The following is a 27,882-nucleotide window of genomic DNA, read 5'->3' as shown; positions in this document are numbered from 1 at the left end:
ATTGCTTGAAAATGGTGGTCTGCTTAATAATGTGGAACATCCTTCTTCAGTAGTTTTTCCTTTAATTGGGCTCACCTGGCCAACTAATTATCACAGGTGTCTGAGATTGATTTCAGTGATCCAAAGAACCCTGAGACACAATACCATCCATGAGTTTAATTGAAAAACAAAAAATATAATCTTTATGACACTTAAATACAATTTGCATAATAATTTGGAACGCGGTGTATATAAAAGCATAATTATAAGGCTACAAAAACCAAATGAATTTTATTTTATAGCGATTATACACTTGTATAAACATATTAATGGGTAGAATATTCAGATTCAGATTCAAATTGACAATAAACCATGCCAAATATTACACACTGGCCCTTTAATGGTTTTTAATGTTTTTGCCCACAGTGCTNAAACAAAAAATATAATCTTTATGACACTTAAATACAATTTGCATAATAATTTGGAACGCGGTGTATATAAAAGCATAATTATAAGGCTACAAAAACCAAATGAATTTTATTTTATAGCGATTATACACTTGTATAAACATATTAATGGGTAGAATATTCAGATTCAGATTCAAATTGACAATAAACCATGCCAAATATTACACACTGGCCCTTTAATGGTTTTTAATGTTTTTGCCCACAGTGCTGTGTAATACATGGTTTCTGGGACTATTTGGGTCAAGAAATTCATAAATGATGTAGATTTATTGATTTGACCTATTTTTGACCTTCAAATTCAAGATGGCCGCCAATTTTTGGCTCTTTAACTCTATGGGCCCTAGGCCTTTTTTGGGGTATTTTTCCTGCCTTTACTTTAAAGGTCATATTACAGTCATTATAAAGGCTACATACACATGCTATGTCTTGTTTTGTTTTTTTCAGGACAATCTGGGCTAACCAGATTTGCCATCATTCCATGTCCTTCTATGTGCCTGTATTTTATATNAGTCATTATAAAGGCTACATACACATGCTATATCTTGTTTTTTTCAGGACAATCGGGGCTAACCAGATTTGCCATCATTCCATGTCCTTCTATGTGCCTGTATTTTATATAAATTTTTTTATCAATGAAAAAAACAAATCCGTGTTACTAAATTCTTACATTTTTAAATGTATCTCACCATAGCAAGTTCCGCCATATATGAAGAGGGCAGACTCTCTGGAATCTGGCAATATAAGAACCATGATGCTGGGACATTCTGTCACTTCACAGCTGTCCAAAANAACAAATCCGTGTTACTAAATTCTTACATTTTTACATGTATCTGACCATAGCAAGTTGGAAGTTGACATATTCTGCCACATATGAAGAGGGGAGACTCTCTGGAATCTGGCAATATAAAAACCATGATGCTGGGACATTCTGTCACTTCACAGCTGTCCAAAACATGTGGTTTGTGCCAGGCGGACATGATTGCCAGTATTTTTTCATTATTGCAAGAAATTCCATTGACTCATTCACAAGGCAAAAATGTGTTTTATCTGAAAGAAACATGCAATATTTACATCTAAGATCATAGAAAAATAGTCAACCAAGTGCAATGATGTCCTCCAAGATAATATTTGCCACTTTGTTTGAGGGGGGGGGGGGACGTGTCCCCCTCAATGTATATGGTGACTACTGCCCTGTCANACACAGGCAAGCCTAAGACGTGGTAAGATACGATATTCCTCACTATATGAAGTGACTGATAACAAGATCTGTATCATGGATTGTAAAGAAATTCGTCAGGTTTTTGTTTTATAGACAGTTAATCTGGATTTATAGCATGATGGGATGACAGCACAATGATGTGTGTGGAATCACTGGAAAGCTCTGCTCCTGCGCTTTCATGTGATATGCGTGGCATTTATGTGCGATGCTGCATTTGCGAGTAATCGATCCAAGAGTAATGTGTGTGCAAAGCTGTATGAAAGCTTTGTTGTACATAATTTTAGTGTACCTTTATCATTTTTTTTCCGCTGTGAAAACATTGGACTACCGACAAGTGCTTGGTCTTGTCAGACAGCTACAGTTCCTCTGTTTCACGTGATATGCGTGGCTTCTCGCTATGACGCACGGTCGCGGAGAAAATCAATAGAGAAGAACAGGTGTGAATTTGGACGCACTATGTGTCGTTCGTCATAGAGCCTTACTATTAGGCTCAAATGAAAGCTCTGCGCTGAGTTCAATTATGGACAGTAAAATTACAACATACACATAGGTCATCAGATGTCTGGGGTGGAACCAATGAAAGCAGGGAGACAGAGAAGATTCTTTAGCTTGGAGTTGTTTTTATTAACATTTTTTTAATTATTTATTTATTATGATGTATTTATTGAATTAACCAAAAAGACTCTCCATCTGAATCTGTTGAATCTTTTTTTTTACTGCAAACAAAGTGGCAAATATTATCTTGGAGGACATCATTGCACTTGGTTGACTATTTTTCTATTGTCTTAAGGCCCGAACATACTTGGGCGTACTATAAGTGGAGAGGACTCCGCGAGGAATGTCTGCAGTCATTCGGGCCTCCATAGTCGAGCGCACTTCCGCGTTGTAGTTTCCTGTAAAAATGTCTGTGAAACACACTACATTACCCACAATTCTTGCGCATCGATGTGAAAAATACGTGCCGAGCAGTCACTGGTGTGCGGAGCAGAGTCCGCGTGGTCGTAAAATCTGAGCTTTGCGTGCACAGGGCTTGAAGACGTCTGCTTTTGGTCCGGGCGGACCTCCGTACATTCCGCCCGAGTATGTTCGGGCCTTTAGATGTAAATATTGCATGTTTCTTTCAGATAAAACACATTTTTGACTTGTGAATGAGTCAATGGAATTTCTTGCAATAATGAAAAAATACTGGCAGTCATGTCCGCCTGGCACAAACCACATGTTATGGACAGCTGTGAAGTGACAGAATGTCCCAGCATCATGGTTCTTATATTGCCAGATTCCAGAGAGTCTCCCCTCTTCATATATGGCAGAATATTTCAACTTCCAACTTGCTATGGTCAGATACATGTAAAAATGTAAGAATTTAGTAACACGGATTTGTTTTTTTCATTGATAAAAAAATTAATATAAAATACAGGCACACAGAAGGACATGGAATGATGGCAAATCTGGTTAGCCCAGATTGTCCTGAAAAAAACAAGATATAGCATGTGTATGTAGCCTTTATAATGACTGTGATATGACCTTTAAAGTAAAGGCAGGAAAAACACCCCAAAAAAGGCCTGGGGCCCATAGGGTTAAAGAGCCAAAAATTGGCGGCCATCTTGAATTTGAAGGTCAAAAATAGGTCAAATCAATAAATCTACATCATTTATGAATTTCTTGACCCAAATAGTCCCAGAAACCATGTATTACACAGCACTGTGGGCAAAACCATTAAAAACCATTAAATTTCCAGCTTGGCTGACGGCAGCCATTTTGGATATAGGGCTCTCACAAAATTTCCCCACATTTTTGTGAGGGGCCCGTCTAATGATTCCATATTAGCTCTTTAAAATGACTGCACACACACCTCTCCACAAGAGTAGAGCAACTTCACTGATCACAGAGCTGTTGTAATTTAAGTGATTGACACTTCCAAAACTGAGCCATTCTAGGAAATGCATACACGTAGACCAATGCAACAATGTGACTTCTTCAGTCGGATTAAATAGATAATCCTGCATGTTAATCATACTCAGTGAGCCAAGATGACTCATCCAAGCTGCATAGCACATTATTCTTCAGCTTCACCATGCATATGTATGTTCCGGTTGACCGTGTTAATCTCTGCAGCCCCTCTGCTGATTTGATGGGTGGATGACAAGGTTTTTACAAAGGCTTCACCATGCTGTCACTTTTGATCTGCTGCTCAGCTTAATGGCTGCGGAACTGATTTTCTCACCCAAAATCCTCCCAGACTTAATATTTTAAATGTGTGCGGCAGATGGTGATTTTGACATGGCTAGTGATCAGAAGCTTGCCCATATTGGGAACCAAGCAGAGGGCAATATCAAGCAGTATGCAGCCATAAACAGTATTTAGCTTTATGTTAACCATCTGTTTGACTGATGAGATAATGGCTGACACCATAGAATTTGTCAGTGGGCACAGTAAGACAAACCTGGTCGATAAAGGTAATCCTACTAATGCCGCATTTCCAATACATGGTACGGACTGACTTTTCTTGACTCCATGTCGAGACAAGTCTTTTGGTAGCATGTCCTTTTCTCTTTTTTTTTTCATCTGTGGATAGTGCCCCTTCACTATGGACAGGATTCACAACTGATCGGCATAGTGACGCCACATGAAACTGCTCCGACATCATCAATGAAACACTCACTGAATCCTTTTATCTGCAAACAGGGAAACATCTGCACTTCCTCAATTGTACAGCGTAGTATACGGTGTAGTTTTGCAGGCAGTTACTTTTTAAAATCTGGGTTGAGTGAATAACACAATTGCGGTTGTGACTGATGGTGGCTGCACTATTTAAAAATGGTGGGTTTGCACAGAATATCCCATGTTGCACCATTGGTGATTCTAGTGACGATTCTCTCTGAGAAGTGCGGAGTGTTTTACAGGGGTTAAAGCAAGAAAACATTTTGTGCCTGAAATGTGGAGCACGGAAGATTTGTGTGCCTGAAATCTGAAATCTTTTCCGGAGCCGGGGGCTTGGTGTTGCGGTCACAAAATGAAGAAATAGAAACGTATGTGTTGCAAAGGAATGTGTTTATTATCAAAACGAACAAAAAGATCATAGCTTTAGTAGTTAATTTTCATATTAAACTTTTATAGCATAATGAGTTTAGAAATAAAGATTAAACTTTCAGTGGTTACCAGACTTTTTGACTTATGGCTCCTACATCTCTTTTTTGCCTTGGTGCTATTTATTTTTGGAAGCTAAATCATTTAGGCTGTTTGCAAAATTGTATCGTGCTTGATGTGAATTAAATAGGCAGTTACGTCGAAATTTCACCTCTGGGCAAGCATGTCATCATTGAAATGGATCATATAATGTTGTGGTGGTGACTTTAAAACTTCAGCAAAGAGGATTTTTATTGCAACTTTCGTTTGTCTGGTTTCTGTTACCTTACCTTCATAATTACCGCTGGCTTACCGGAGCCTCTCCCGCTCCGTCTGTGCTCTGTGTCTCAATGTGACATGATGTGAAAGCATGCACAGGCGTCAGTGTTGATTGGCTATCACTTGTGCCGTGTAACCAATCAGAGGGGGCTGTAGGCGGGACATTGTTACGAAGCCCAGTGCAGTGGGGACTACAGGCAGGGAGGGAGACGGCTATATCAGAGCCAAAGGAGCGAGTTTTAAAATACATTTATTTGATCGGTTATTGATGAAAAAACGTCAGATGCCGATTATGGTAAACAGTAGGTTGTGTTTACTCGCACACTGTGCGCCTAAATCATTTTCCCGGCAAATGCGAGTGAAATGCTCGCACTGCAGAGCACTTCTGCCCGTGCCAGACAGAAACTTCGCCACCCCGGAAATCCGGCGCTGCGCCAGAGAACTTTAACCCCTGGTTTTAACTGCACCTTTTAGTGGCTTTGCCTCACTTGGACCTCAACCGCGGTGGTACCGCAAGAAGTACCAGGTATTACCCACAACTTTTGCTAAAGCCAAAATAGAGCAAGTCAAGTTGAGCAATGCCACGCCCTGCTATTCAGTGGAAATGCAGCCTACGTCTTTGTCTCGGGGTACTGTCACATTTAACCTGTTTGCTTCGGTTCAGACAAGCTCTGGTGCATCTGCTTTTTTAGTTTGATTCATTTTGGCTGTCTGAAAGTTGTCAATCCAACACTTTGATTTAGGCAATGTGGATGGAGTATTTCTACTATTTATCAGGGAATCATGGCGACCAGGGCGAAAATAATTGCCACCATGATGAGTTGTAAAATCCTGTTGCAAAGTAACAACTCGGTAGTGTTTTGGCATCTGATTTGCCTCCAAACTCAGTGATCTCTTACTCAAACTGGACCTCGTGGCTCATATTTCATGTCTCACTAGAACCCCACCCAAGCAGCCCCTCGTGTTGTTTTCATGCAGAGCTGTTTTCAATCTGAAGACCCTCTACAGGGCAGCATGACTTGCTGTCAATCAGATTTCCACATATGAAACCATGCAGCAGTAATGATGACATTGCCAACTGTTGAATGAGTGAGTTAACTGTCAGTCCATAAAACATCATTTTTACACCTCCTGATTTGTTCATCAGTCACTCTGTCAGTCAAGGCAGGTCAATTATTATTTGTATCGCCCAATATGACAAACCACAAATTTGCCTCAAATCTTCAAGTCAGATCAGGAGAAAAAATGGAAGAAACCCCAGTAAGAGAGGAGAGATCCCTCTCCCTGGATGGACAGACATGCGATAGATGTTGCGTGTACAGAATGACCAATATAATAAAGTTTCAGAAGCCTGAAGACCTGAAGGCCTAAAGCCTAAAGACGCTGCGCTGCAATGATACTCATTGCAACGCAGATTCAGACCATGCCAAAGTAATAACTAATTCTAGTGATTGTTTATTGTCAGTCCTACAGTCAGTCTGTCGTGCTCACCCAGTATATGTGAGCACAAGCTGCTGTTGAGGACTTACCAACAGGTCAGAGTGTTATGATGGAGTTTACATTATATTATGTTATGTCAATATGTTACGTTACATTACTGACATTTGTGGTATGTATTTTTTTTCTTATTGACAATATCCTTGTATTCGAGTGTCTTAACTGACATAGATAGAGTTAGGCCAATGAGCCACCTACAGTTGAATAATATTTAGAGTTAAAGGAAAGCCACTGTTAAAAAGTTCAATAAATGCATAATGTTTCCGAAGTCAGTGTGTAATCTTGTTAATCAGTTGTGATCTAGTAATTGACCAAAATGATTGTGATTATAATTTTTGCAATAATCAAGCAGCCCAAACAAAGAATATCACAGGAGAAGATGAATCTGAGAGGATGTTGTTGCCAAACAGCTACAGCCTGAGCCACATGACCTCCTCTCCAGTATGGAACTTGGAGAGAGGAAAGGCTACACAACCACAGAAGCACAACAGCACAAAATACAATGGACCAGAACTATAAGGGAAAAAATTGACCAAATTGCAGGTGTGAGAGCAACACAAGAGCCCAAGTTGAAAGTTGAACTTAGAAACATGCATGTCACATTACTGTCTGGATCAGCCCAAACAGAGATCAGATGGAGTGCTGTGGGTGTGTGTTGTGTATGTAAGTGTTCTTTTACACACTAGGATACTGTAGGCAGAGCCAGGCTAAGACCAGCCTCCGTCCTGCTGAACAGAGACTCTATTGTGGTGTGTGTGTGTGTGTGTGTGTGTGTGTGTGTGTGTGTGTGTGTGTGTGTGTGTGTGTGTGTGTGTGTGGTACCTGACAGTACAGCACTGATCCCCCACTCAATCCTTTTTATGGCTGTATAACATGGAGACAAAAAGGGAGCAAAGGAATTAACTCCTTTGAGATGCTATTGTTTCATCTCCTCTCTCATCACGATTTAGACAAATTGTCAGCCCTTTAAACTTGCTTTAGTCTAACTGCTGAACGCCGCGACCTGTTAGAAGATTTCTTTTGATATTCCCTTGCAGGGATGCCTTTGATGCTTAGAAGCACATGTGTCCCGTTGCGATCATTTGTGCAAGCTTACTGTACATACTGTATCCGCACAGTTACTACCCTGATGTATGGGATCGTAGGCTAATGACGTGTTTTGATGCTTTGAAGTATACGCATTGAAGCGCGCATTATTTGAACGTCTGTGTTACTTCAGACCAAAGCAGGACCGTCATGTCTGTGAAGTGCAGCGGTGATAAATGACATGGAGTAAATCTGTATTGTATGTTGTTGACTTTGATAATCCCCAACAGGCTCCAAAGTCTACTACACTGTTAGCTCTGTGACGTAGCAGGCACACACATGCCACACATTAACCTTTCATCCTTAACTGATGAGCACACACACAAACACGCACACACAAGTGCACACAAACACACAGCAGTGGAACACAGTGTTTTCATTCCCCTGACCTGGACTGTCAATCAGTGGAGCTTGGCTGTGTGCTGTTGCAGCAGAACCATCCAAGCTCCACAAATTCCACCCATGCCACCCACCCACACACATACACAAACATGCACACACCACGTACAGTACACACACACACACACACATACTGTGTGTCAGATTTATTTCCATCTAGATAAGCAGGATATCCATCTCCAATAATGCAATTTCTGCTGCAGTCTGTAAAGCAACTGAAAATCAATAGCTGATGAAAAAGCACTTTACAACAATCTGCTCTGTCCGTCCCTCAAGCTGGAGAGTTACTGCCTCTTTGACTGCCCCGTCTCTGATTGAAGTTCTATCTAGGAATTTGTTTTACAGTTAGTTGGCTGTCTGTTCAAGTCAGGCTCTTCCTGAGCGATGGCCGGTGACGACAGCAGAGGATGTGCGAGTTCAGAGATCAGGGTCGTTGCGATTGCATGTTCAGTCTCTAATCGTCTGGAGGACAGCGATGTTTGTACTCTTCCTGTTCCCAAACACATGGGTGAAAGGATATTTTCAATTTACAGTGGCCTTGGAATACCCTCTCTTAGTCTCTCTGTCTGGCAGGCCAGAAACTGTCGTTCAATCAGTTCAGTCTCAGTGGCACTTCATTTTTTAAACCTACTTTTTTGCTCCTATCTTGTCCAGTTCTGCTCTTTTCAGTTTTATAGTTTACACTCCACACTCAAGTGCTGTACTCTAATCCCAAAGAGTTGAAAATAGAGTAATGTTGAATAGAAGAAGGATAATAGGACATGTAAAAGCTGTGCGCTAAATGAGCCTCTAGCAGATGAACTGCACTTCAAAGCAGATGATTCCAGCGTAGCATCCCTAATACTGGTATTAGAAATTAATAAAACTATTAATGTTAGTATTCAAATGCGCTTACAGCACTGTCTGTGATTGAGGGCATACAATCTAACACTCAACCTTACCTCTGCCTCCCTACCTCTCTCTCTCTCTCTCTCTCTCTCTCTCTCTCTCCCTCTCTCTCTCTCTCACCTCTGTCTTCACTATAATCATCCCCCACCTTCATCCCCTCATCTCTTCAAGAAATGGAGCAGAAACTTCAAAGTGCAGAGAAGCAGGGTGGCCAGCAGTCTAACAGCGACGTGATTGCATCATCTCACAAAAACAAAATGTCACTGGGTGGCCTTTTAATGACTCCCTCCGCCCCCCCCCCCCCCAACCCCTATAGACCTGGAGCTATTTTAGCAACTCTGTGTACGCTGTGTGTTCAGTGGCCAGTATTTACAGAACGAACCAATTCAGGAGACTGTTGCTCTTTGATCTCTCTACATACCTTCCTGACATTAAGTGTGTCAGTATAAATGAAACTCAATATCTTGGGTTTTGGACGGAACCAAACAAGTAATTTGAATACATCACCTTGGGGTGATGGAAATTATAGCAGCTGTTTTCACTGTTCAATCAACAATCAATTTATTAATCAGGGGAAATAATCTGCAGATTTATCTTGCGATTTATCTAGCGATGCTTGGACAGAAAAGTGACCTGTGCTGTGCCACGGTCTCATGACCTTAAGTTCACAGCTTTCATGCTCCACTGCAGCCCGTGACAATCCTTGTGATGTCAGAGTCAATGGCCCTGTACTCTAAACCTCTCTAACATGTGCACCCATACTCATGTTAGCGCTCCACCTCTCAACAAAACTCTGACAGGTGTCACAATGGAAAACACTGTTTTCATACAAGCCTTGCACTTTGTGTATTTCTGTATATTGTAACTGCAATTGCGGCATTACGCTGATGTGGTGGTGCCATTGTAATCAGCATAGTGCACTGGGAAAGGCACTGCCAATACTGCCAAATAAAGAAGAGAGCCGAAGAAGAGAGCCGTCTGTTTTAAGCCAGGTGTGCCTGAGTATTTCCGCCGGTAACGTCTTTGCCACAACAAATCACTAAAGAAAACAAAACTCCTTTTCCCTTCCATGTGATGGTAGTTTTACATCGGCAGTTGGTGCTTACAAATGCTTTTGGAAATGACAGTGGGCTCAGCGTTTGTGAATGCTACTCAGTGCACCTCTTTGTGTGTCTTAACACCATCTTGTACTGAGACGAAATGTAAGGAGAGGAGATAAAATAGTTTTTATGTCTGCACCAGTGATAGCCATGGCCGGAGGCATTATGTTTTCAGGTTGTCCATCTGTTCATCCGTCCTTCCATCCCATTCTTATGAACGTGATATCTCAAGAAGGCCTTGAGGGAATTTCCGTAAATTTGGCACAAATGTCCACTTCGACACAAGGATGAACTGATTAGATTTTGGTGGTCAAAGGTCACTGTGACCTCACAGAACATGTTTTTGGCCTCAACTGAAGAATCCACCCGTTTATTATGACAAAATTTCTCACAGATGTTGAATAGAATAAATGATGTGTGAAGTGATGACATTTTTTATCTAGGTCAAAGGTCAGTTTCACTGTGATATCATAATGTTCTACAAAAACTCTTTTCTTGCCTTTAATCAATGCCATATCTCAGGAACAGAAGGGGAGACATTTGGTCAGATATTGAATTGGCACTATTCATGGGTGCCCATCTTGAAACTACTGATTGTGTTGATCTCCTGTGCTGCCAGGTTGAAGATGTTTGTGAGACATCAATGTTTTAGAATGTGTAGCTTCTCCGCAGCAACATCCATATTTGAAACATTGCCAGCTGTCATGGCTACATATGAGTGTGAACACGCATGGATATAAACTAACTGCAACTTGACTGGTTCGTGGAGGCATACAACCATGAGGCGGTATTTCTAGTTTTTATTATCTTTTTTAAGCAGGCATCTGTAAAACATGATATTAGTTCATTACAGCACATGGGACCATGACTACCACACATATTTGATTGATGTAGCAATTTTATTTTATCTTTTATTTATCTATTATTATCTTTAATTTTTATTTTTTTATTTTTTCTCTTTAATCTTATTCTATTTAATGTCCTTTGATTTTGTCTTGTGCTGCTGTGATACTTGAATTTCACCCCTGGGGGATCAATAAAGTATATCTTATCTTATACTGATAAAAGCAAATCATTTAAAATAGAAAGTAAAATAATCAAAATGAATTGAAGGCATGGTACACAGGCATGTGCGCACATGATCACGATGCTACCATCTCTACCTCAGCGAGGAAAAAGTCTGGTTTGAGTGGAGTATTGTATTTGAATAAGCTAGTTCCTGATTCCACGGTATCACATATCATCACATGGGATTTAAATTCCTTGAACATGTGCTTTTCATAGACAACTTATCTACATTTCATCTGGCATAGCTCCTCTGTGCCACTGCTCATCTTATATTCTGCATGTCGGTTAATGCAGAGCAACAGGAGGCATTGGTTGTAAGTGCTACCTGTCAGCTCACACTGATTGTACTGATTGCCTCTCCCACAGTCTTTTCACCTTTCTTGTAAGCCCTTAGAAAATGGAATGCTAATGCCTTGGCTTTTGTGCTGTTAATTTGAAAATTATGAAGGGTTTTCTTTACATGCACTGTGATTTGGATTTAGCTGAAAATAGTTTGTGGACGTTTGTTGATCTTTTGATTAAAAAAAACAAACAAAAAAAAACATCTGCCTCTTGCCTTGTTGGAGTGGTATTGCTTACATACAGCCAGTTGTGCACTGCCTGTGAGTGTGTGTCAGAGAAATCCAAGAGCAGTGAGCTGTGATACTAAATGATTCTTATAGTTTTTCATTCCAGACACCCTACTGTTCTCCCATCTGTTCCCACAGAGCTAATGTCACTACACCAGCACTCAGCATACAGGCTTCATGGCACCCCACTAGGTAAATATACATTGTTATTTAAACATGCACACACATAGGCAAATATACATTCTTTTGCACCAGGGCAAGAGGAATGTATCGTGCTGACAGTTTGCAGGAAGACTGAATGACTGAGAGGCAGCTGCACTTAGTAGAAGGTTCTTTAACCTTTCTATATGTTAAGCTCTCGTCATTTAAAATAGGGCTGTGGCATCTCATTGTTTTCAGGTCATAAATATGTCTTTTTTTTCATTAACCAATATAGATCTAAAACAACTCTTGATTAATCAAGTGATCAATGACAGAAAATTATTGGCAACTGTTTTTTTTTTATTTTTGTATTCAAAAATGTCAATGATTCCCTAGTTCCAACTTCTTAAAGGGAAATTCCACCAGTTTAATGCATCAGTGTCTGATTGCGGGTTTTTGGAGTGCACTACTGATAAATCTGATAAATATTCTTAAGTGATGTCTCTTGAGTCGGAGTCAGTTGGGGCTGAAGACTACAAGTCTGAAAATGAAAATAATCTGTGTGTTAATTTAGAAAGAACTGAGTTTATCAGAACTCTCCTCATTCCCGCTTGAGACTAGCACCTCGTGACTACATTAGCTGCTACTGCCTGAATTTCTAAACAAACTGTTAGAGTTACATTGCGGATAATGTAGGTGCCATATTTTAACAAGGAAGAAGAATGCAAGGCATAAAAGAGATAATACCTCTGGTTCTACTGCAATGACTACCGGGATTCTTGAGTAGAAATGCAACAAGCGATTGTTTTCATTATCTGTTAATCTGCCCATTATATCCTTGATCAATCAATTAATCATATTGTTAATCTTATGTCAAAAAATACTAAAAAATGTCCTGTCTAGGTTCCCAGAGCCCAAGGTAACACCTTCAAATGTTACCCGCAGTCAAAAAATCCCAAACTATTCAGTTTATTATAATGCATGACGAAGAAAGCATCACATTCTCACATTTAAGAAGCAGGAAACCAGCAAATGTTTGACTTTGGTACTTAAAAAAATGGAAAAACAATAATTCAATGATCAAAATAGATGCCAATAAACTATTTTGTATATCGACCTATCATTGCAGCTCTACTCATTGATAGAATAAGACCTTATTGATGGTTTTAGTAACGCTTGATATGACTAGTGAAAAATGTCAGCCGTAAAAAAGGATTATTGACTAAACAATAGATTAACACACCATTGCAGCACGAATAAAATGTACTTTTCTCTTTCCTCTGGACTACCTTTCCCCCTGCCTCTGCTCTAATCTTTTTTCTCTGGCTATAGCACCTTCAATCCATTGTGTAAGTAGGGTATGGAAAGGGGGAGTGAGAGACTGGGAGATGCAAACTGGGAGAGACTCTGTGGGTGGGAGGTCATACCACTGAGGTCACACAGCCTACAACTTGCTGAACTGGCAAGTGTTTGTGTAGGACACAAATTATTGCCTTGAAACCCAAAAACCTGTCAGTTTTAATGGAAGAGAGGCTCTTTTTAGTCATCTTGGTTGGCATGTAACTGGTGTCACAGGTGTCTGTAATTAAACACAGTAACAGCTGAGCTGTGCTCATGACTATGTGCCATATTGGTGTTTTTACTGCTGCTAATTGGTTTTGAGATGTATTGAATGTAGTGTGCTTTGACAGAGGCAAGGGTGCAGTGAATACGTCCCACATCACATTTGTAGGTTGCTGTGCTTTCTGAATACCACAAGAGGGTTGTGGGAGATGTGTGAAAATTCACAGTTAAGGTGCAAAGATTCATGGTCAAAGTAAAGATTTCACATTAATAACACCTCTGATTGGTTTTTATAATGTGGACACTGCCCAATAAAGAACAGCTATGAATTATAGCAAATCCTGAATGATTCTAAAGGCATGCTTTGCTGGTTTTTGAGCCAGCTCTGTGTCACTGTGGTGTGGGGAGTGTGTGCAGATGAACAGTGTTAAGGTAAAGCCCATGCCGCCTGCTCCTGGAGCTCTCCACCTGGTGTCTGCCAGCCAAAATGCACCTGATGATGCAAAACGTGTCACCAATGACACAAAATGACACTTTCCAGGTCATCTAGTTGATTTTTGCTCACAGCACAGTTGTGGAGTTCCCAGCCCTGCCGGCATGGGCTGTGCCTCAACATTGTTTATCTGCACACACTCCTGACACCGCAGTGACACAGACTTTTATTTCATGAAAGTTCCATTATTCAACACCATTGCTCAGATACTGAATTGGTGACACTTACATTGATACTTTTTTATGCACTCTGGCACTGTGTTTATATTAAAATTATATTAAAAATGTTTTCCAAGTGGTAACTGGAGCTGTTTGTCACTCTCTTTTAAGCCATCAGACTCCTTTGACAAAAACAGTATTTTTTCCCTGTGGATCAGGGGAGTTAGTGGTCTACCACTGCCTTGATTGATCGTTTAGAGTAATTGTGTGACTTTCAGATCTGAACTAACGTCCACAGCAGTACATTGCTAGGCTCCCGTGCCAGTTAGAGTATAATAAGTCATTTCGAAGATCGATATTACACATTTGTCAAAGAAAGCTTGACTCAGTCACAAAGAGGCACATTAGATGGGCTATGGGGTTTATATGTAGCAATGTCATCATGCAGACACCTTCTTCAGGTCAGGTGGGAAAACATTTTTAGAAGGGCTTGGGAAAATAGCATGTTGACGCTAAAACAACAATTAAAAAAAGTTGGGATTTGAATATATAATGAACACTACTGGGAAGCTACAGAGTGATATAAAAACCTAAAAAAGAAATAATGATCATGACCTCAACTGAAATTGAATTATTCGAGATTGAAAAATTTGTCTCAGCTGTGAGAAGATTGACCTAATTTTGCTTGATAATGATCAGGGTCTCGTGGGAGATAAATTTTATCTAAAATGTCTCCATTCTTCCAGTTCTTGAACAATCTTTTGTTTTCTGTCTGTCGTGTACCTGATTTGTTTTTGTCACAGGTTGTCCCATTTTGTGGACATAAGGGAATCTGAATCCCAAACCAGTTTCCCGTCATCTCATTCCCCCCCTTGTCTTCTCCTTCCCTGCTGCTCTTCTCTTCAACTGTCTTGACTTTGTCTGCCTCTTAACTTTTTGACTTTGTCAGCCTCCCCTTCTCTACCCTCCTGTATCATGTCTAATTATCGAAGTCAGTGTGTGTCTACGGGGAGCTCCTCAATACCTCCTCATCAAAGCCTCTGTTTGTGTTTGCTTGTTTATCTCTGGCTGCTATTCTAGGCGCTCTCCTGAAGCCCTGATGAGACACAAGCCTCCACTCCCTACGGAGGCTTATACTGTAAGCTGTCACTGCACCTCCAGTCATTCAAAAACACTGCCAAAATGAGATTTTGTCTCTTTTTACCTCTGATGCTCTTGAAGGGTATCTCTTGTCTCTCAATCTCTCAGTCTTTCTGCTGATCCTTCCTGTCTGTCTCGCCACCTTAGGTCTTGTGAGAGCTCCAGTGTAATGAAAGGCATGCTAGAGGTTGTTTCCTCATCAAAAAATTCCCCTTCCCTCTTCGTCTTTCATCTTCATGTTTCCCCTCCATACACAGTACACCTACATTCTCATATTGTTTTATGTGGGGCCCCCTTTCCCCTGTGACCCCACCACCCACCCCACACCCTGAGGATGCCGAAGGAATCCTTTAGGTGTTGGTAAGGAGAAGTTTCTCACTATGTTAACTATCACCCCTTAAAGCCCTGAAAGATATACCATATTGCAAGAGCTACAATAGCATCAGCTCTACTGAGTTGCCTTCTGGGGAGAAATGAGAAACCTCATTTGTAGAGTATGTGAGTGTCGGATGTGTGGAGGGGGGTTTCAGGAGAAATGAGTAATGTGGATGATGTGTGAAAGCTTATTTTGGCAGTTTGTATGTGAGGTTCTTTTTCTAGAACTAGACGTGTCAGTGTGCCGTTGTAGGTAAGGTAAGGTCACCATTTAAGTTTTATCATCCCATTGGTGTCCATAGACATTAGCTTGTTTGTGAGGTTTTGCATGTGTAAAGTGTTTTGTGTGTGTGTGTGTGTGTGTGTGTGTGTGTGTGTGTGTGTGTGTGTGTGTGTGTGTGTGTGTGTGTGTGTGTGTGTGCATTGGTAAGCACATATTTTGTGCTTCAAAGCTCTGTGATGGCGATTAGCGACAACGGCTGTGACAGTGTGGTATTTGTTCCAGAAATAGGGTGCCGTATTGCTCAGATCTCCTCAATATGAGATCTCAGTTGCTGTGATGGCTAAATGTGTTTTTTGGTGTAGGACAGATCTCTTTACACACCACATGGGATTGTCAGTGACTGGAAGATTACTGCTGCCATGGCGTTTAAAGCTCCTATTTCCAATAACAGTGTTTTCATTATAATTATTCTTATCATGTAGAGTCTTTTTTATGAAACCCACCCAGCACTGAATTCCATGTGGGCCAAAAATAAGTGTTGTTTCTCTCCTGAGAAGTTGACTAAAAGCAGAGTTATGACTTGTGATGGCAGGAACTCACTAATGACTGAGTTGCTGAGAGCTGGTTGCTATGTATGACTCTAGTCTATGCTCTCTCATGTGCCTCTGAGTTTTGGGGAGCTCAAATATTGTCCCATTTAGTGTCAGCTGCAGGGGAAAACAAATATTGCCTATGCTCATTTTCTTCGAGATGCCAGAGGCTGTGTCATGACAGGAACGAAAAGCTTAATGGGAGTGTGAGGGAGATAGTTTTGGTCAGGGTGGGAATGGTGTGGAGAATTGTGGGTCATCACTCACAGAGACACGTACTACCAGGATACTTTATATTCTCTTTGTATTTTTTTTTTCTTTTTCGGAGCTATTAATTTTATTATTATGTTTTTTTTTCACTTGCTCATTTACATGCTTCACAAACAGCAAAGGCTGATGTCCTGTCTCTGATCTTGTGTTGCCACATATCAGCTGCCTCTGTATCCTCTGATGTAGCACAGTGGGGCTCAAGGAGTTTGGGGACTAATGCAGAAATGCTGTTTGATTATCTACTTCACAAGCTCTTTAGACCACAGAAAACTACATTTGCAGAGACCCTCACCCCCAAAAAACTGGCCACACAGCCCAAGAAATAGTTAGGATTCTTTCAAAGTGGGGTTGTATGGGATCTTCATCCATAATCAGCACATTATCTGCAGTAGATGTCTGTCAGCATGCCTCCACTTCAGAGACCTAAAATATCTATAACAGTTTACGTGTACGCTATATTGAGAGTGTTTACACTGCTTAACCTCTCTGACAGACAGCCTGTTCCAACAGGGAAGCCATTAACAGCATCAGTTCCCCATCTATGATCTCGTCAAAGCCACCAGACTGACCAGACAGTTAGTTTGTGTTATTGTGTAACATGAATCTGACCTAATCCTTTTGAACGCCAAAGTCACACAGTCACACAAACAAAATAACTGGTTGAGGCAGTGGTAGTCCAGCGAGGCAGTGGTAGACCAGTAGCTCCTGTGTCTAGTGATGTAAAATCAATGTTTTTTCCCAGTGGAGTGGCTTTGAATACAGGCAACAGCTTCAGTTCTGTGCCGGAGATGGCTGTCTGACAATAATGTGAAGCAGTGGAAATATTTCTAAATATATATATTTGTTACTGACCCATTCACAGCAGTGCATTCTGTAGCTTCCATGTTGGACTCAAACCTGCTTCTCCAAACTGGGGGCGTGTCAATTGCCATCAACTGTATAAAATACACAGAATATGGATAAGTACCTCATACAAATCCACTTCAAAAGATCCAGGCTGCGGTGCTGAGTAGCTCACCTGGTAGAGCAGGCACCCCATGTACAAAGGCTACGTCCTTGCCACAGTGGCAAGCAGGTTTCGATTCCAACCTGCAGCTCTTTGTTGCATGTCATCCTCCCTCTCTCCCCCTTCATGCTACCACTGTCCTATCAATAAAGGCTAAAAAGCCCCAAAAGCACCCTTAAAAAAAGATCTGAGCTATCCTTTTAAGAGAATTGCAGAGGATAAATCTCTGGGAATAAATGGATACAGTTGACTTGTGTTTGTTTAACCTCTGACCTCAAACCCTTAACCCTGTCCTATTGTGTCACAGGTGCCAGGATGGATGAGACGGAGAAGTACAAACAGCGACTGGAGGCCATTGCTGTGAGTTCATGCAGACACACAATCATACACTCTCACACATGTATTTATCTGTGTATGTGCAATAAACACAGTACAAGAGACTGCAATATTGCATTCAGGGGATTTTTTGAGTTAGTTTAAAGAGAATATCATCAGGAAACTGACCTTTAAAATGTAGTTGTCATTGTTTTTTATTTGTGCCTTTTATGTGCAGGTCAGTGTTCAATTTGGAGATCATTTCCTTCCATTTTTTAAATTCAACAAGCAATTTGTTTTTTGTTTTGTTTATATTTTAGCAGTACACTGGAAGCAGTAGAGTGGCAGAACTGAGTACACTTTAAATTCTGTTTATTTATCACAAGTAATATCATTATTGCAATATTCAACATTGTTGCATATTTCCCACATATTGTGCGGTCCTGGTATAGAAGTATCTAGTGACTGATGTAGAAGTTGCACTCTAAAGCACTGCTGCTATCAAGAAAAGAGATGTTTGGGTCAGTCACAGTCAGCAGATGTCTCCTCAGACAGATGTGAATGTGGAAGTCTGAGACAACTTTGAAAATGTTCTGACACAGAGTTGGGGGGAAACAAAGGAAAGGTATTACTTGCTAGCTTATGAGTGAAATCAACAAATTTTATGATTTCTTGCTATGAAGTCATATTTCAGCCAAGAAATGGGTTGGCCGTTGGGCACACACGAGGCCTGAAAGAGGCGTACACCACTTCCAAGGCAAAAGTTGTGTTTTATAGAAAGAAACTTAAAGGGAGAAGGTAAGCGCCTGAAGGAAAACACTGACCCCTGTGTACATTTTGGAGACAGGAGAAATTAGCAAATGAGATGGCGAAGTGGTGAATAGAAGCCAGATACTAGAAATTAAATGTGAGAGGAATTATAATACGTTTAATGATGTCTCACACATGCCTTTGCCTCATATCACACAGTACTAATAAAGCCACTTTATAATAAACATTCAGTTCAGCTGTGTTATTTGTGCCTGTGCTAATGACTTTTCCACAAGCACCTTTTAATTATAAAAATTATGCAATTATTAAACTCCATATCCTCATTATGAGTCCTAATCATAATGCAGACCAAGTCCACCATAACAAAACTTAAATAAATAAGTTGTGTTCACTTATCAAACTTGGGATTTGGGATTTATAAAAGGAAATGGCACACTGGCAGGCATACGCAGGTTATTATAAATTAGAATGTTTTGTGGCGCATGCCTTTTTGAGCTATTGTCTGCACGTACACTTTTAGTATGGATCCTACGTACTGTTTTATAAATGAGACCCTTGGTCTGTCTTCTGTTGGCAAGTTGCTCAGAATGCAAAGGAAATGTGAGCATTTAATGGAGATTTATGAAAATAAAATTAATTTTATTGAGCATAAGCTTGTGTCTTTTATGTTGCCTTTTTGTCCTTATGGTTATTATTGGAGTCGCTGATAATACAGCACAGAAAAGACATCTAGCTGTCTGTGAAAACTGGACAAAATTTCTTTGAAAAATTAAAGTTTTGTAGATTATAATGGCATGTAATTTACTACATATTCATCTTTAAATGGTTTCTACAGGACATCCTGTTAAGTTCTTTTGCAAAATCAGTTAAAAGTAAATCATATGCCATACACTACAATGTGTTAGGCTGGTTTATAAGTGGGGTTATCTTGTACTTGTCTACTTCAGGTTCATCCACAGTATATAGAGAAAGAGAGGATAAAGAGACTAAGTACTCTGAGCTGTCCGTAAGTTCTAAATAATTTACTGAGTGTGCAATGTGGTGAGCCAGGGTGTCCCTGGTCCCATGTAAACAACACTGGGTTGCCATGGGGACAGCTGCTCTGAGCATTATGGGATATAAAGTATACCTGATGTCTATGGTGACAGTGTCCTTGTGACAGATGGTTGACCAGGTGTCCCCGTTTTACTCCTTCCCAGTGATGTTTTATTCACTGCCGTCTCTTCCCTTTCTTTGTTTCTGTTCATTAATTTACATCAGCTTTTTTATATGTCTGACTGCTGATCTGAGTCCATCTTTCTCTTTATGTGAATAAAATTGAACTCCTCTTGCTCTCACCCCCCCTACCTAAAATATCAATATGTCTACATTCATTCACTGTTTTGCAAATTTTTCTCCCACCCCCCTTCTTTTCCTGCGTCAGGAAAAGCGTCGGCTGCAGGAGGAGCAGGACAGAGCCAGGAGAGACTTGGAGGATGAGAAGCTCAGACTACAGCAGCTCAAGGTCTGACACACATACACAAGATGATCTAACCTGCCTCATCTGTTCACCCACTCATGCAACCTTAATTTCACTCCCACTAAAATCCTCTGCAGACCCATTCCAGCTTGTTAGCAAGTGGATAGCCTCCAAAATGATTTTGTTTCCACACACACTCTCTCACACATGTGAACTGTACAACCTTCCACACTTCCTGGTCTCCTACAAGGTTAGAGGCAAGCCTTCCTTTGCTGAAATCGTTTTTTATGTGAGTGTTTACACACTCGGCAAGTCACAGAGCTGCTCTATTGTTTTCACATCATTTCCAGACTGGCGTTCCCACTTCCTACTCCACTGTGCTACGCTGGCCTGGGGCACATTCCTCAAATTGTGTGAAATTTGTGCAGTGTGTAAGCGGGTGTGCATGTGTGTGATGGTGTGCTCATGCAAGAGAATATTTTGCATACGCCAACCATATTTTTGTGTGTTCGTGCACAGCGCTTCAAACATGAATCGCATCAGTATAATTAAGTTGCGAGAGACTTAAGAGATTCATTTAAAAAATGATTATGCTGATACCTTCTCTCACAGGAGGTGATATCATCATCGCTTTTAGTGCATTCATTAGCTTTGACATTGACTCTAACCCCAGGGTAGATGTAAGGATGTGATAGGAGGGAGCAGCAACTTATACACAGCTCTTGACCTGCAGGAAAGTTTAGAGAGGGCCGTGTCCAGTCAGCCAAAGGCACGGGGAGCGAAACAGAGCAGTGCTTGTTCTGGACTGCATGAGAAAACACAGAGATGGTTTTGTGACGCTTATAGTTAAGTAGGTAGCTACTGGCTAACGGTTGCCAGATTTTGCAAACATAGGGCCATAGGCTGGAGGGATGTATGGGTTTTCAGCTGCTTTCACCTCAGTAGTAAGTGAGAAGCTTGCAGACGGTAAGAGAAACTGTAGCTGCTGTGAGTACTTTGCACTCGATTATATTGCACATAGCCACTTTTTAATGTTTGAAATGATCATCCTGGCTGTTTCATAGATTAGATTTAGTACAGTAAATTTTCCCTGCAGACAGACTGTGTTTATTTCCGCTCATCAGGGTCAGCTGCAGACCAGCGTTCCTAGAGCTGGCGAGAGCTTGCTGTATGGCTCAAGGGCACTTTAGTGGCACAGATGCCTGCCGAAACAAGCCCTTGAACCAAGGTCAACTGGTTGCAACACGGCTGTCATACTTACTAAGTCACACCGTAGCCCGTGTTATTAGTCCTGACATACAGGGAAACACAAATGGTTAAAATGGTTTAAGTGAAAAATATCTTCCCCTTGACAATTTCCTGGTTTAACTATCTCAAAGAAGTGTTTAATATCTACAATGTGCAATCGTTTTAAAAATTAAAAAATAAAGAGGAATTTATTTGTCTGTGAAGAGGTTCTGCAAATAGCAAAGGAAATACATTTATGGAGTATAAAATGGCAGGCTTGGATTTATAAGCCTGACAAATGGCGGTGTAAACACTATCATCACAACATCATTTTCATGTCACTTTCATCACCAGGGTTCCCTTTCTGATGGTGCAGTGGTACATCACCACATTTGTTTGTTTGTTTCTGGATGTAGCATGAAATATGTCCAACTTCTGTTGAAGGACAAATAACATTTAAACTTTTTCCCTGATAGTACATGATTTACTCGCTTTAGTTTAGCGACAAAACATGACAAGTTTGCCAAAGTCTGCATTATACATGACTTATAATGTCCTGGAAAAAAAGAGCTGTGAATGATTTAAAAAAAGGTGAAGAGGTTTTTTTTTGATATCATTACACTGCTCATGTATTTTTTGCATACTGTATCTGATTGCATCAAAGTAAAACTAAATAAGATATTATTGAAAAGGAAGTTTTTCCACATTTGTCAGTAAAAAAAGTGACATTTATACAGCTCACTCGAATATCTTCAGGTAAAATTAAGTTGTACTGTTTTACAACAATATGAAACCTATAGTAGCTTTTGTAGTTTGAGGTGGACTGTCAGGTTTACAATGGAAACTCATGCAGTGTATGCCTTTGTGAGCTGTGTTAATCATTGTCAAATATACAAACACACACAGAAAGCTTTTAGGGAGTCTGTGTTGAGGAGTGGAGTGGAGGCTCTGGGAAAAAAAAGTTAAAAGATCAAAACGAAACAAACGAAAAAAAACAATAGAAACTGGATGTTATTTAGATGTGTATTAGACCAACATGTTAAGAAGATGATGTTCAGAGAGTACTGAGCTCTACAAACTGCAGAGAACTGCGCTCCTGTTTTTGTAAAACTTGAAAGTGCTTGTTTTGGTGTTCTGTTAGGAGGGAATGGTAAGTAGCCCGGGGCATGTTTTGTTCACTGGGTCATGTCTATTTACTGGAGCAGTGTAGGAATAAGATGAGAGTAAAAACTGCACCCACATGCTGTAGATTCGGGCCAACGTCCTCTCTGTTGGATAGCTGAGATGAAGACCACTGACGTGTTCACCGGTGTGTTTCTCTCTCTCCCCCTTTTTTCCTACCTTTACACCCTCAAATAACCACATTTTGGATTACTCTCCCCATCTCAATTTCTCACTCTGTCCATGTCATTGCTCTGCACATCTTACTTCTCCTCCCTCTGCTTCTCTCTCTGTGTCTGAAATCACATATCATGATCACTCTTGCTAATGCCCACGTTTTACTTTATAGTTAGTAGTACATTGCGATTTACATTTTTTAAGCCATCTTTTAAGTCAGTTTGCATTGTAACTGATGTGTAATGTAGCATGACTATAATTTTTGTATCTATGCAATGCATTACATTTTGGGATTGTTAGCAAAATGTAAGCTGTGTCCCAATTCTACGCAGGCTACTAATTTTGTTTTGAATATGTATTGAGTTCACACAAGAAAACTGACAAATTAAAGTATAGTCAAAACACTCAGTATTCATACAAAAACACAATACATAGTTTCCCCACAATACAGTGTTCAAAGAAAATGAAGGACCTGTTTAAAAATGAAAACATGTTATGTCCTGCTTTAGTTTAATTGGCAGTGGCAGTTGTGTGATTGACATGAAATGTATGTTGACTTGTACTGTAAAAGAAGTAGCCTGCTGCTGCAGGTCTCCGTCAACTCTCACTTCTTTTAAGTCCAGGCTGAGGGCTTTTCTCTTTGCTGCTGCCTTTTAATAAAGGAAGTAGTCATTAATTTCTTACACTGAACTGTAACCATAGCCTGTAAAATTAATGGACATAACTACCGAGACAGTACCTGTTGGTTTGCAGACTTATGTTTTAAAGCCTCGAGTTTGGCATTTCAGCTGTTGCCATCTTGGCTTTTTGGAGCCAGAAGTGATCATATTTGGGCAAGAGGCTGGCCGGTGGAGGAGTGAGGGGTGGATCTAGCTGAGAAGCCAGGGGCACTATGAGCAGACAGGCTGTGACCCAAAGCAGCCAGTCCTTAAATATGCATAACTTTAAGCCTTAATAAAATGTAAACATGTGAGTTATAAAAAAAAAAATCAACCCCTGTGCAGTTGTCATGCATGTTGAAATCAGCTATAGAGACCAAAATAATTTTTTTGTTCCAGGCTGTAAACCGATAACATAAGATAAGGCACTTATGTGTTGGCTTCATTTTTTAGAGCTGGAGGTTACCACTTGACTGTAATTTTTATTCTTGTATTTTATACCTGTCTTAATATGTTTTTAGCTGTTTTTTCTTTTCAGTTGTCTAGCTCTTTAATCAGGGGTTTAATTGCAGTAAATGTCCTTTTATGATGTATTTTTTTTCCACTTTGTCTTAATGCTTTTGGTGTTTTATGTAGAGCACTTTGAATTATCTTGTTGCTGAAGTGTGCAATATAAATAAACTTGCCTTGCCTTACTATAAAGATGAGCACACAATATAGTCTATAGTTGGTATGAGGTATGAACTTTGGACACAGTGGTATTGTCAGGGTATGGGAACCTTCTTTTTCATTTTATTGTTGGCATTTTCGAGGACACAATATAGTGCATGTATATTACACTTTAGACACACATTTAAAGTGATGGAGGCTAAATATAGTGCACTAGATAGCAAATCAGGAGTGATTATGGACAGTCTTTCTCTGTTTCTCACCATTCTGCCAGCGGCAGTTGGTTTCAGTTGAACATTCTGTTGCTAGGAGCAACCAGTACTGGCACAGTTTTACAGCAGTTGGAGTTACACTGATTGTTAGCTTCATCTTCCACTTTGTGAAACGCTGACGGGCATATTTTATTTACTCTCAACATACCTTGTTGGACCGTTATCTGTAGGTACTCCATTTATCATAGCTATTCTGTGACAGGTGTTTCAAGTTTATGTAATTTTAGGTGTTAGAGGAGTTTTTCTGTTCAGCTAAGACTTGGCTGAACAGAAAACTCCTCTTAGCTGCTAAGTGCTAGGTTAGCTATAATGTACGTGCTAAGCTAGCTGTCTGTTTCTGAGTTAGCATTGTAGTTTGGTTAATGTTAATTAACTGTTCTGTGACATTAGTGGATGTTAAATAGATAGGTAACATTAATACTTTGTTTTTCTGGTATGTTCCTTTACAGATAATTTGACAGTTAACCCATAAGTTACTTTCCTAAATCCTGTTAGCTAACGTTAGCCTAGTAGTTAGCCTAATTCAGTCCTTTGGTCTAACTCTTGTTCATTGCATTGCTTTTCTCCTGATTTGTAACTAGAGCCTGACCTTTGATTCAGGACCCAGCAGACTGATATTATCGACCAATATGAGCTAATCACAGATATGTCTGTATCTGTTTAAATGTCAGCCAGATACCCCGAAATTAACAATTGACAACAAACAATACTTGAGATGTGTTGCAAGTAAGTTAATACCGGATGGTGTCAACATCACATATGTCAGTTTGTGGGCCAGAGAACATTGACAACATATCTTAAAATGTCCTGCTGAGTATTATCTTAGTTACAATTCTTTTGGTCCTCAATAAAAACTTATGTTTAGGTTTTAAAGAAAAATCAGCCAGAATATTGCCATTAGATTATTTTAGCACTCAAATATCCATATCAGTATCTGCGTCTAATTTCAAATACTGGTGAAGCTGTCATTGATTTTGCAGCGTTTATCAAATTGCTGCTCCCAGTAAAGACTTAAAGGCCACCTACAATTGGATGGGTGATAAAACTAAAGCAATTATTAAGATATTAATATGAATATTTTCTGATATCTAATTCACTGGCTACAGATTGTCATATAACAAATGCTTATAAAATAACGTGAAATAATTAAACTGATATTCCATTTAAAGAGCTTTGTTCCACTGAAGGTATGGGCTTTAAAAATGAATCCTGTATCATTGTACGTGTAGTTTTATATCTTGATATTTATCTACTGTATGTTTTGTGGTTTAGTCAGTTTTTTGGAAAATCAACTGACCAAACTGTTCATGACTAAATAACCAACCAGGTCTGTCTGTTTTTGCATTATCCAGCAAATTAAGCACCATATCACAGAAGTCCATCACAGCAAGGCAAAAATCTGATATTGCCAACAGGCACCTCTGCCCACTGATTTGCAGAGTTGCCCACAATGGTCTAATATCATCATCCAAGAGCATAGTGTTTATCATGTTATGATTACAGTTGCTTGAATAACATAATCAGATCACCACAATACATTCTTTTTCTTCCTCACCTTCTCTTTCTCACCTCAGAGGAAGTCTCTGAGAGACCAGTGGTTGATGGAAGGAGCTCCTTTGTCCCCAACCTCTCCAGACGCCCAAAGCCCTCGCTCTCCTCTTTGGGGATCCCAGGCCCAGGAGATCGAAAAGCGCATTGACAAGTACAGCCACAGTGTGTGAGGTTGTGTGTGTGTTTGTTTGTGTGTGAGTCAGTTTGTGAGCTGACAGAGCTGGAGAGAACTGACACATTTTTGTTGTATTTGTATAGTTCAAACTTCATGTATAATTGATAGCTGCAGCATTCCCTTTTCTATTTTTGTTTTCTTGTCATTTTTGCTGTTGTTGTACATTATGTATGCTTTGGCAAAGTTAAGTTTTAATTCCTGCCAGTACTGAACTTGCAGAGCAAGAGGGTGATCCAGCCTGCTCGCTTGCCAGACAGTACTAGACTTATTGCAGTGGACAATGTTGTCAAGTCCCTGAAGACTACACTCCAAGATCCCAATCTTATTATTGCACAGGTCCACAGCTTTGCCCCGCTCACCACCAGGGCTCCTCAAACTGTATATGGCCGCTGGGGGAATTTAATCATACTGCTTCAGAGAAAAAAGTGCCTACTGTAGTGTTACTTAGATTGGGATCATAAGCATTAAATTAAAACATAAACTAAGAGTGCATTCAAGGTATAAATTTTATGTGTTTGTTTTTGTGTCTGTCTGCACAACTTTGTGTCCGTCTCAGGTTGCAGTCAGAGAATCAGCAGTTGACAGAGGAGGAGGAGAAGCTGAAGGAACAGATGGAGGGTGGCCAAACAGTGAGGAACTTGCACACACACACTCGTCCACTCACACTCTGGACACAAAGGGGTTTGGAATTTGTGTCGGAATAAGCTCGCTCCATCATCCTCCATTAAGCAGGAAATTTCCCACAACTTCTGTCTATGGCTCTTTGCCATGAATAATTCATTTCCTCTCTTAATGTACCTTTGATGTAGCGCCTCTTGTTCAAAAGCAGAACCTTCATGAATGTGAGCAGCCCTGTTACATAAACAATTTAGCACTTGATCCACTCTGGAATTATTGTTTCACCTCAAGCCAAGCACAAGTTATGTTTACCTGAAGGTCTTTTTAGTAGAACAAAAGCGTTGTCCCTCCTCTTCCGCCATCTGCTCCAGGGTCCTTTTAGTGAGGTATTTTTATGGTTATATATTCATCTTAATTTTGGCTTTTGGAGTTCAGCTCAAATCGACTGGAGACATAAACAGAGGATGATTTCATTTTTAATAGCTGTTACAGTCTGTGATGGAGGAGACATGGAATGTATGACCTTATCTTCTGTGTGAAAATACATCATTTTTAACGGGCCCTGCCAGCAAAGCCTTGGTTTAGTGGGCAGATTGAGAATGAGTGACAGCTAATATCTGGCAACTGAAGCTGATTTTTTTTTTTTTTTTTTATCACTTTGTTTGCCTAATGCTTTCTGATGAGACTAGGAATGTGATGATATTTTTAGGCCAATGCCAAAGCTGTTTTTTAACTGTTAAAGCTACACACATATATGATTACAGTTTATCTATGCGGTTCTGATGTAGATAAGTGCATGCTACACCAAACTTTGGAAAGGGGTCAACTTTTCAAAGGTCAGGTAGGGCTTTTCAGCTCAATCACTCCCCCTTCAATCAATCAATCAATCAATCAATCAATCAATCAATTTTATTTATAAAGCCCAATATCACAAATCACAATTTGCCTCACATGGCTTTACAGCATACGACATCCCTCTGTCCTTTGGACAACTCACAGTGGATAAGGAAAAATTCCCCCCAAAAAAACCCTTTAACAGGGGAAAAAAAACGGTAGAAACCTCAGGAAGAGCAACTGAGGAGGGATCCCTCTTCCAGGACGGACAGACGAGCAATAGATGTCGTACAGAACAGATCAGCATAATAAATTAACAGTAAACCGTATGACACAATGAGAGAGAGAGAGAGAGAGA

The 27,882-nt window shown here is 40.1% G+C and overlaps 1 protein-coding gene across 6 annotated transcripts in view; it reads left to right on the top strand.

The window, feature by feature from the left end:
- The window catches only part of palm3 (paralemmin 3), a 61,094-nt gene that overhangs the window by 22,725 nt on the left and 10,487 nt on the right, over positions 1 to 27,882 (top strand). For 2 of the 6 annotated variants that reach the window (XM_050043634.1, XM_050043633.1), the window contains exons 2-6: positions 11,816 to 11,869; positions 17,944 to 17,996; positions 20,146 to 20,226; positions 25,921 to 26,063; positions 26,629 to 26,701. In XM_050043634.1, the coding sequence (XP_049899591.1) occupies positions 11,821 to 11,869; positions 17,944 to 17,996; positions 20,146 to 20,226; positions 25,921 to 26,063; positions 26,629 to 26,701 (399 nt within the window). In that variant the 5' untranslated portion in view covers positions 11,816 to 11,820. Of the gene's footprint in view, positions 1 to 11,815; positions 11,870 to 15,112; positions 15,171 to 17,943; positions 17,997 to 20,145; positions 20,227 to 25,920; positions 26,064 to 26,628; positions 26,702 to 27,882 lie in introns of those variants that run through there. The other 4 variants (XM_050043639.1, XM_050043638.1, XM_050043635.1 and 1 more) reach the window with 4 other exon arrangements.

Source organism: Epinephelus moara, chromosome 5 (assembly GCF_006386435.1).
Source record: "Epinephelus moara isolate mb chromosome 5, YSFRI_EMoa_1.0, whole genome shotgun sequence".
Classification (NCBI taxonomy): domain Eukaryota; kingdom Metazoa; phylum Chordata; class Actinopteri; order Perciformes; family Serranidae; genus Epinephelus; species Epinephelus moara.
Note: the sequence above shows the minus strand (reverse complement) of the source record. Positions and strands in the feature narration are given on the sequence as shown.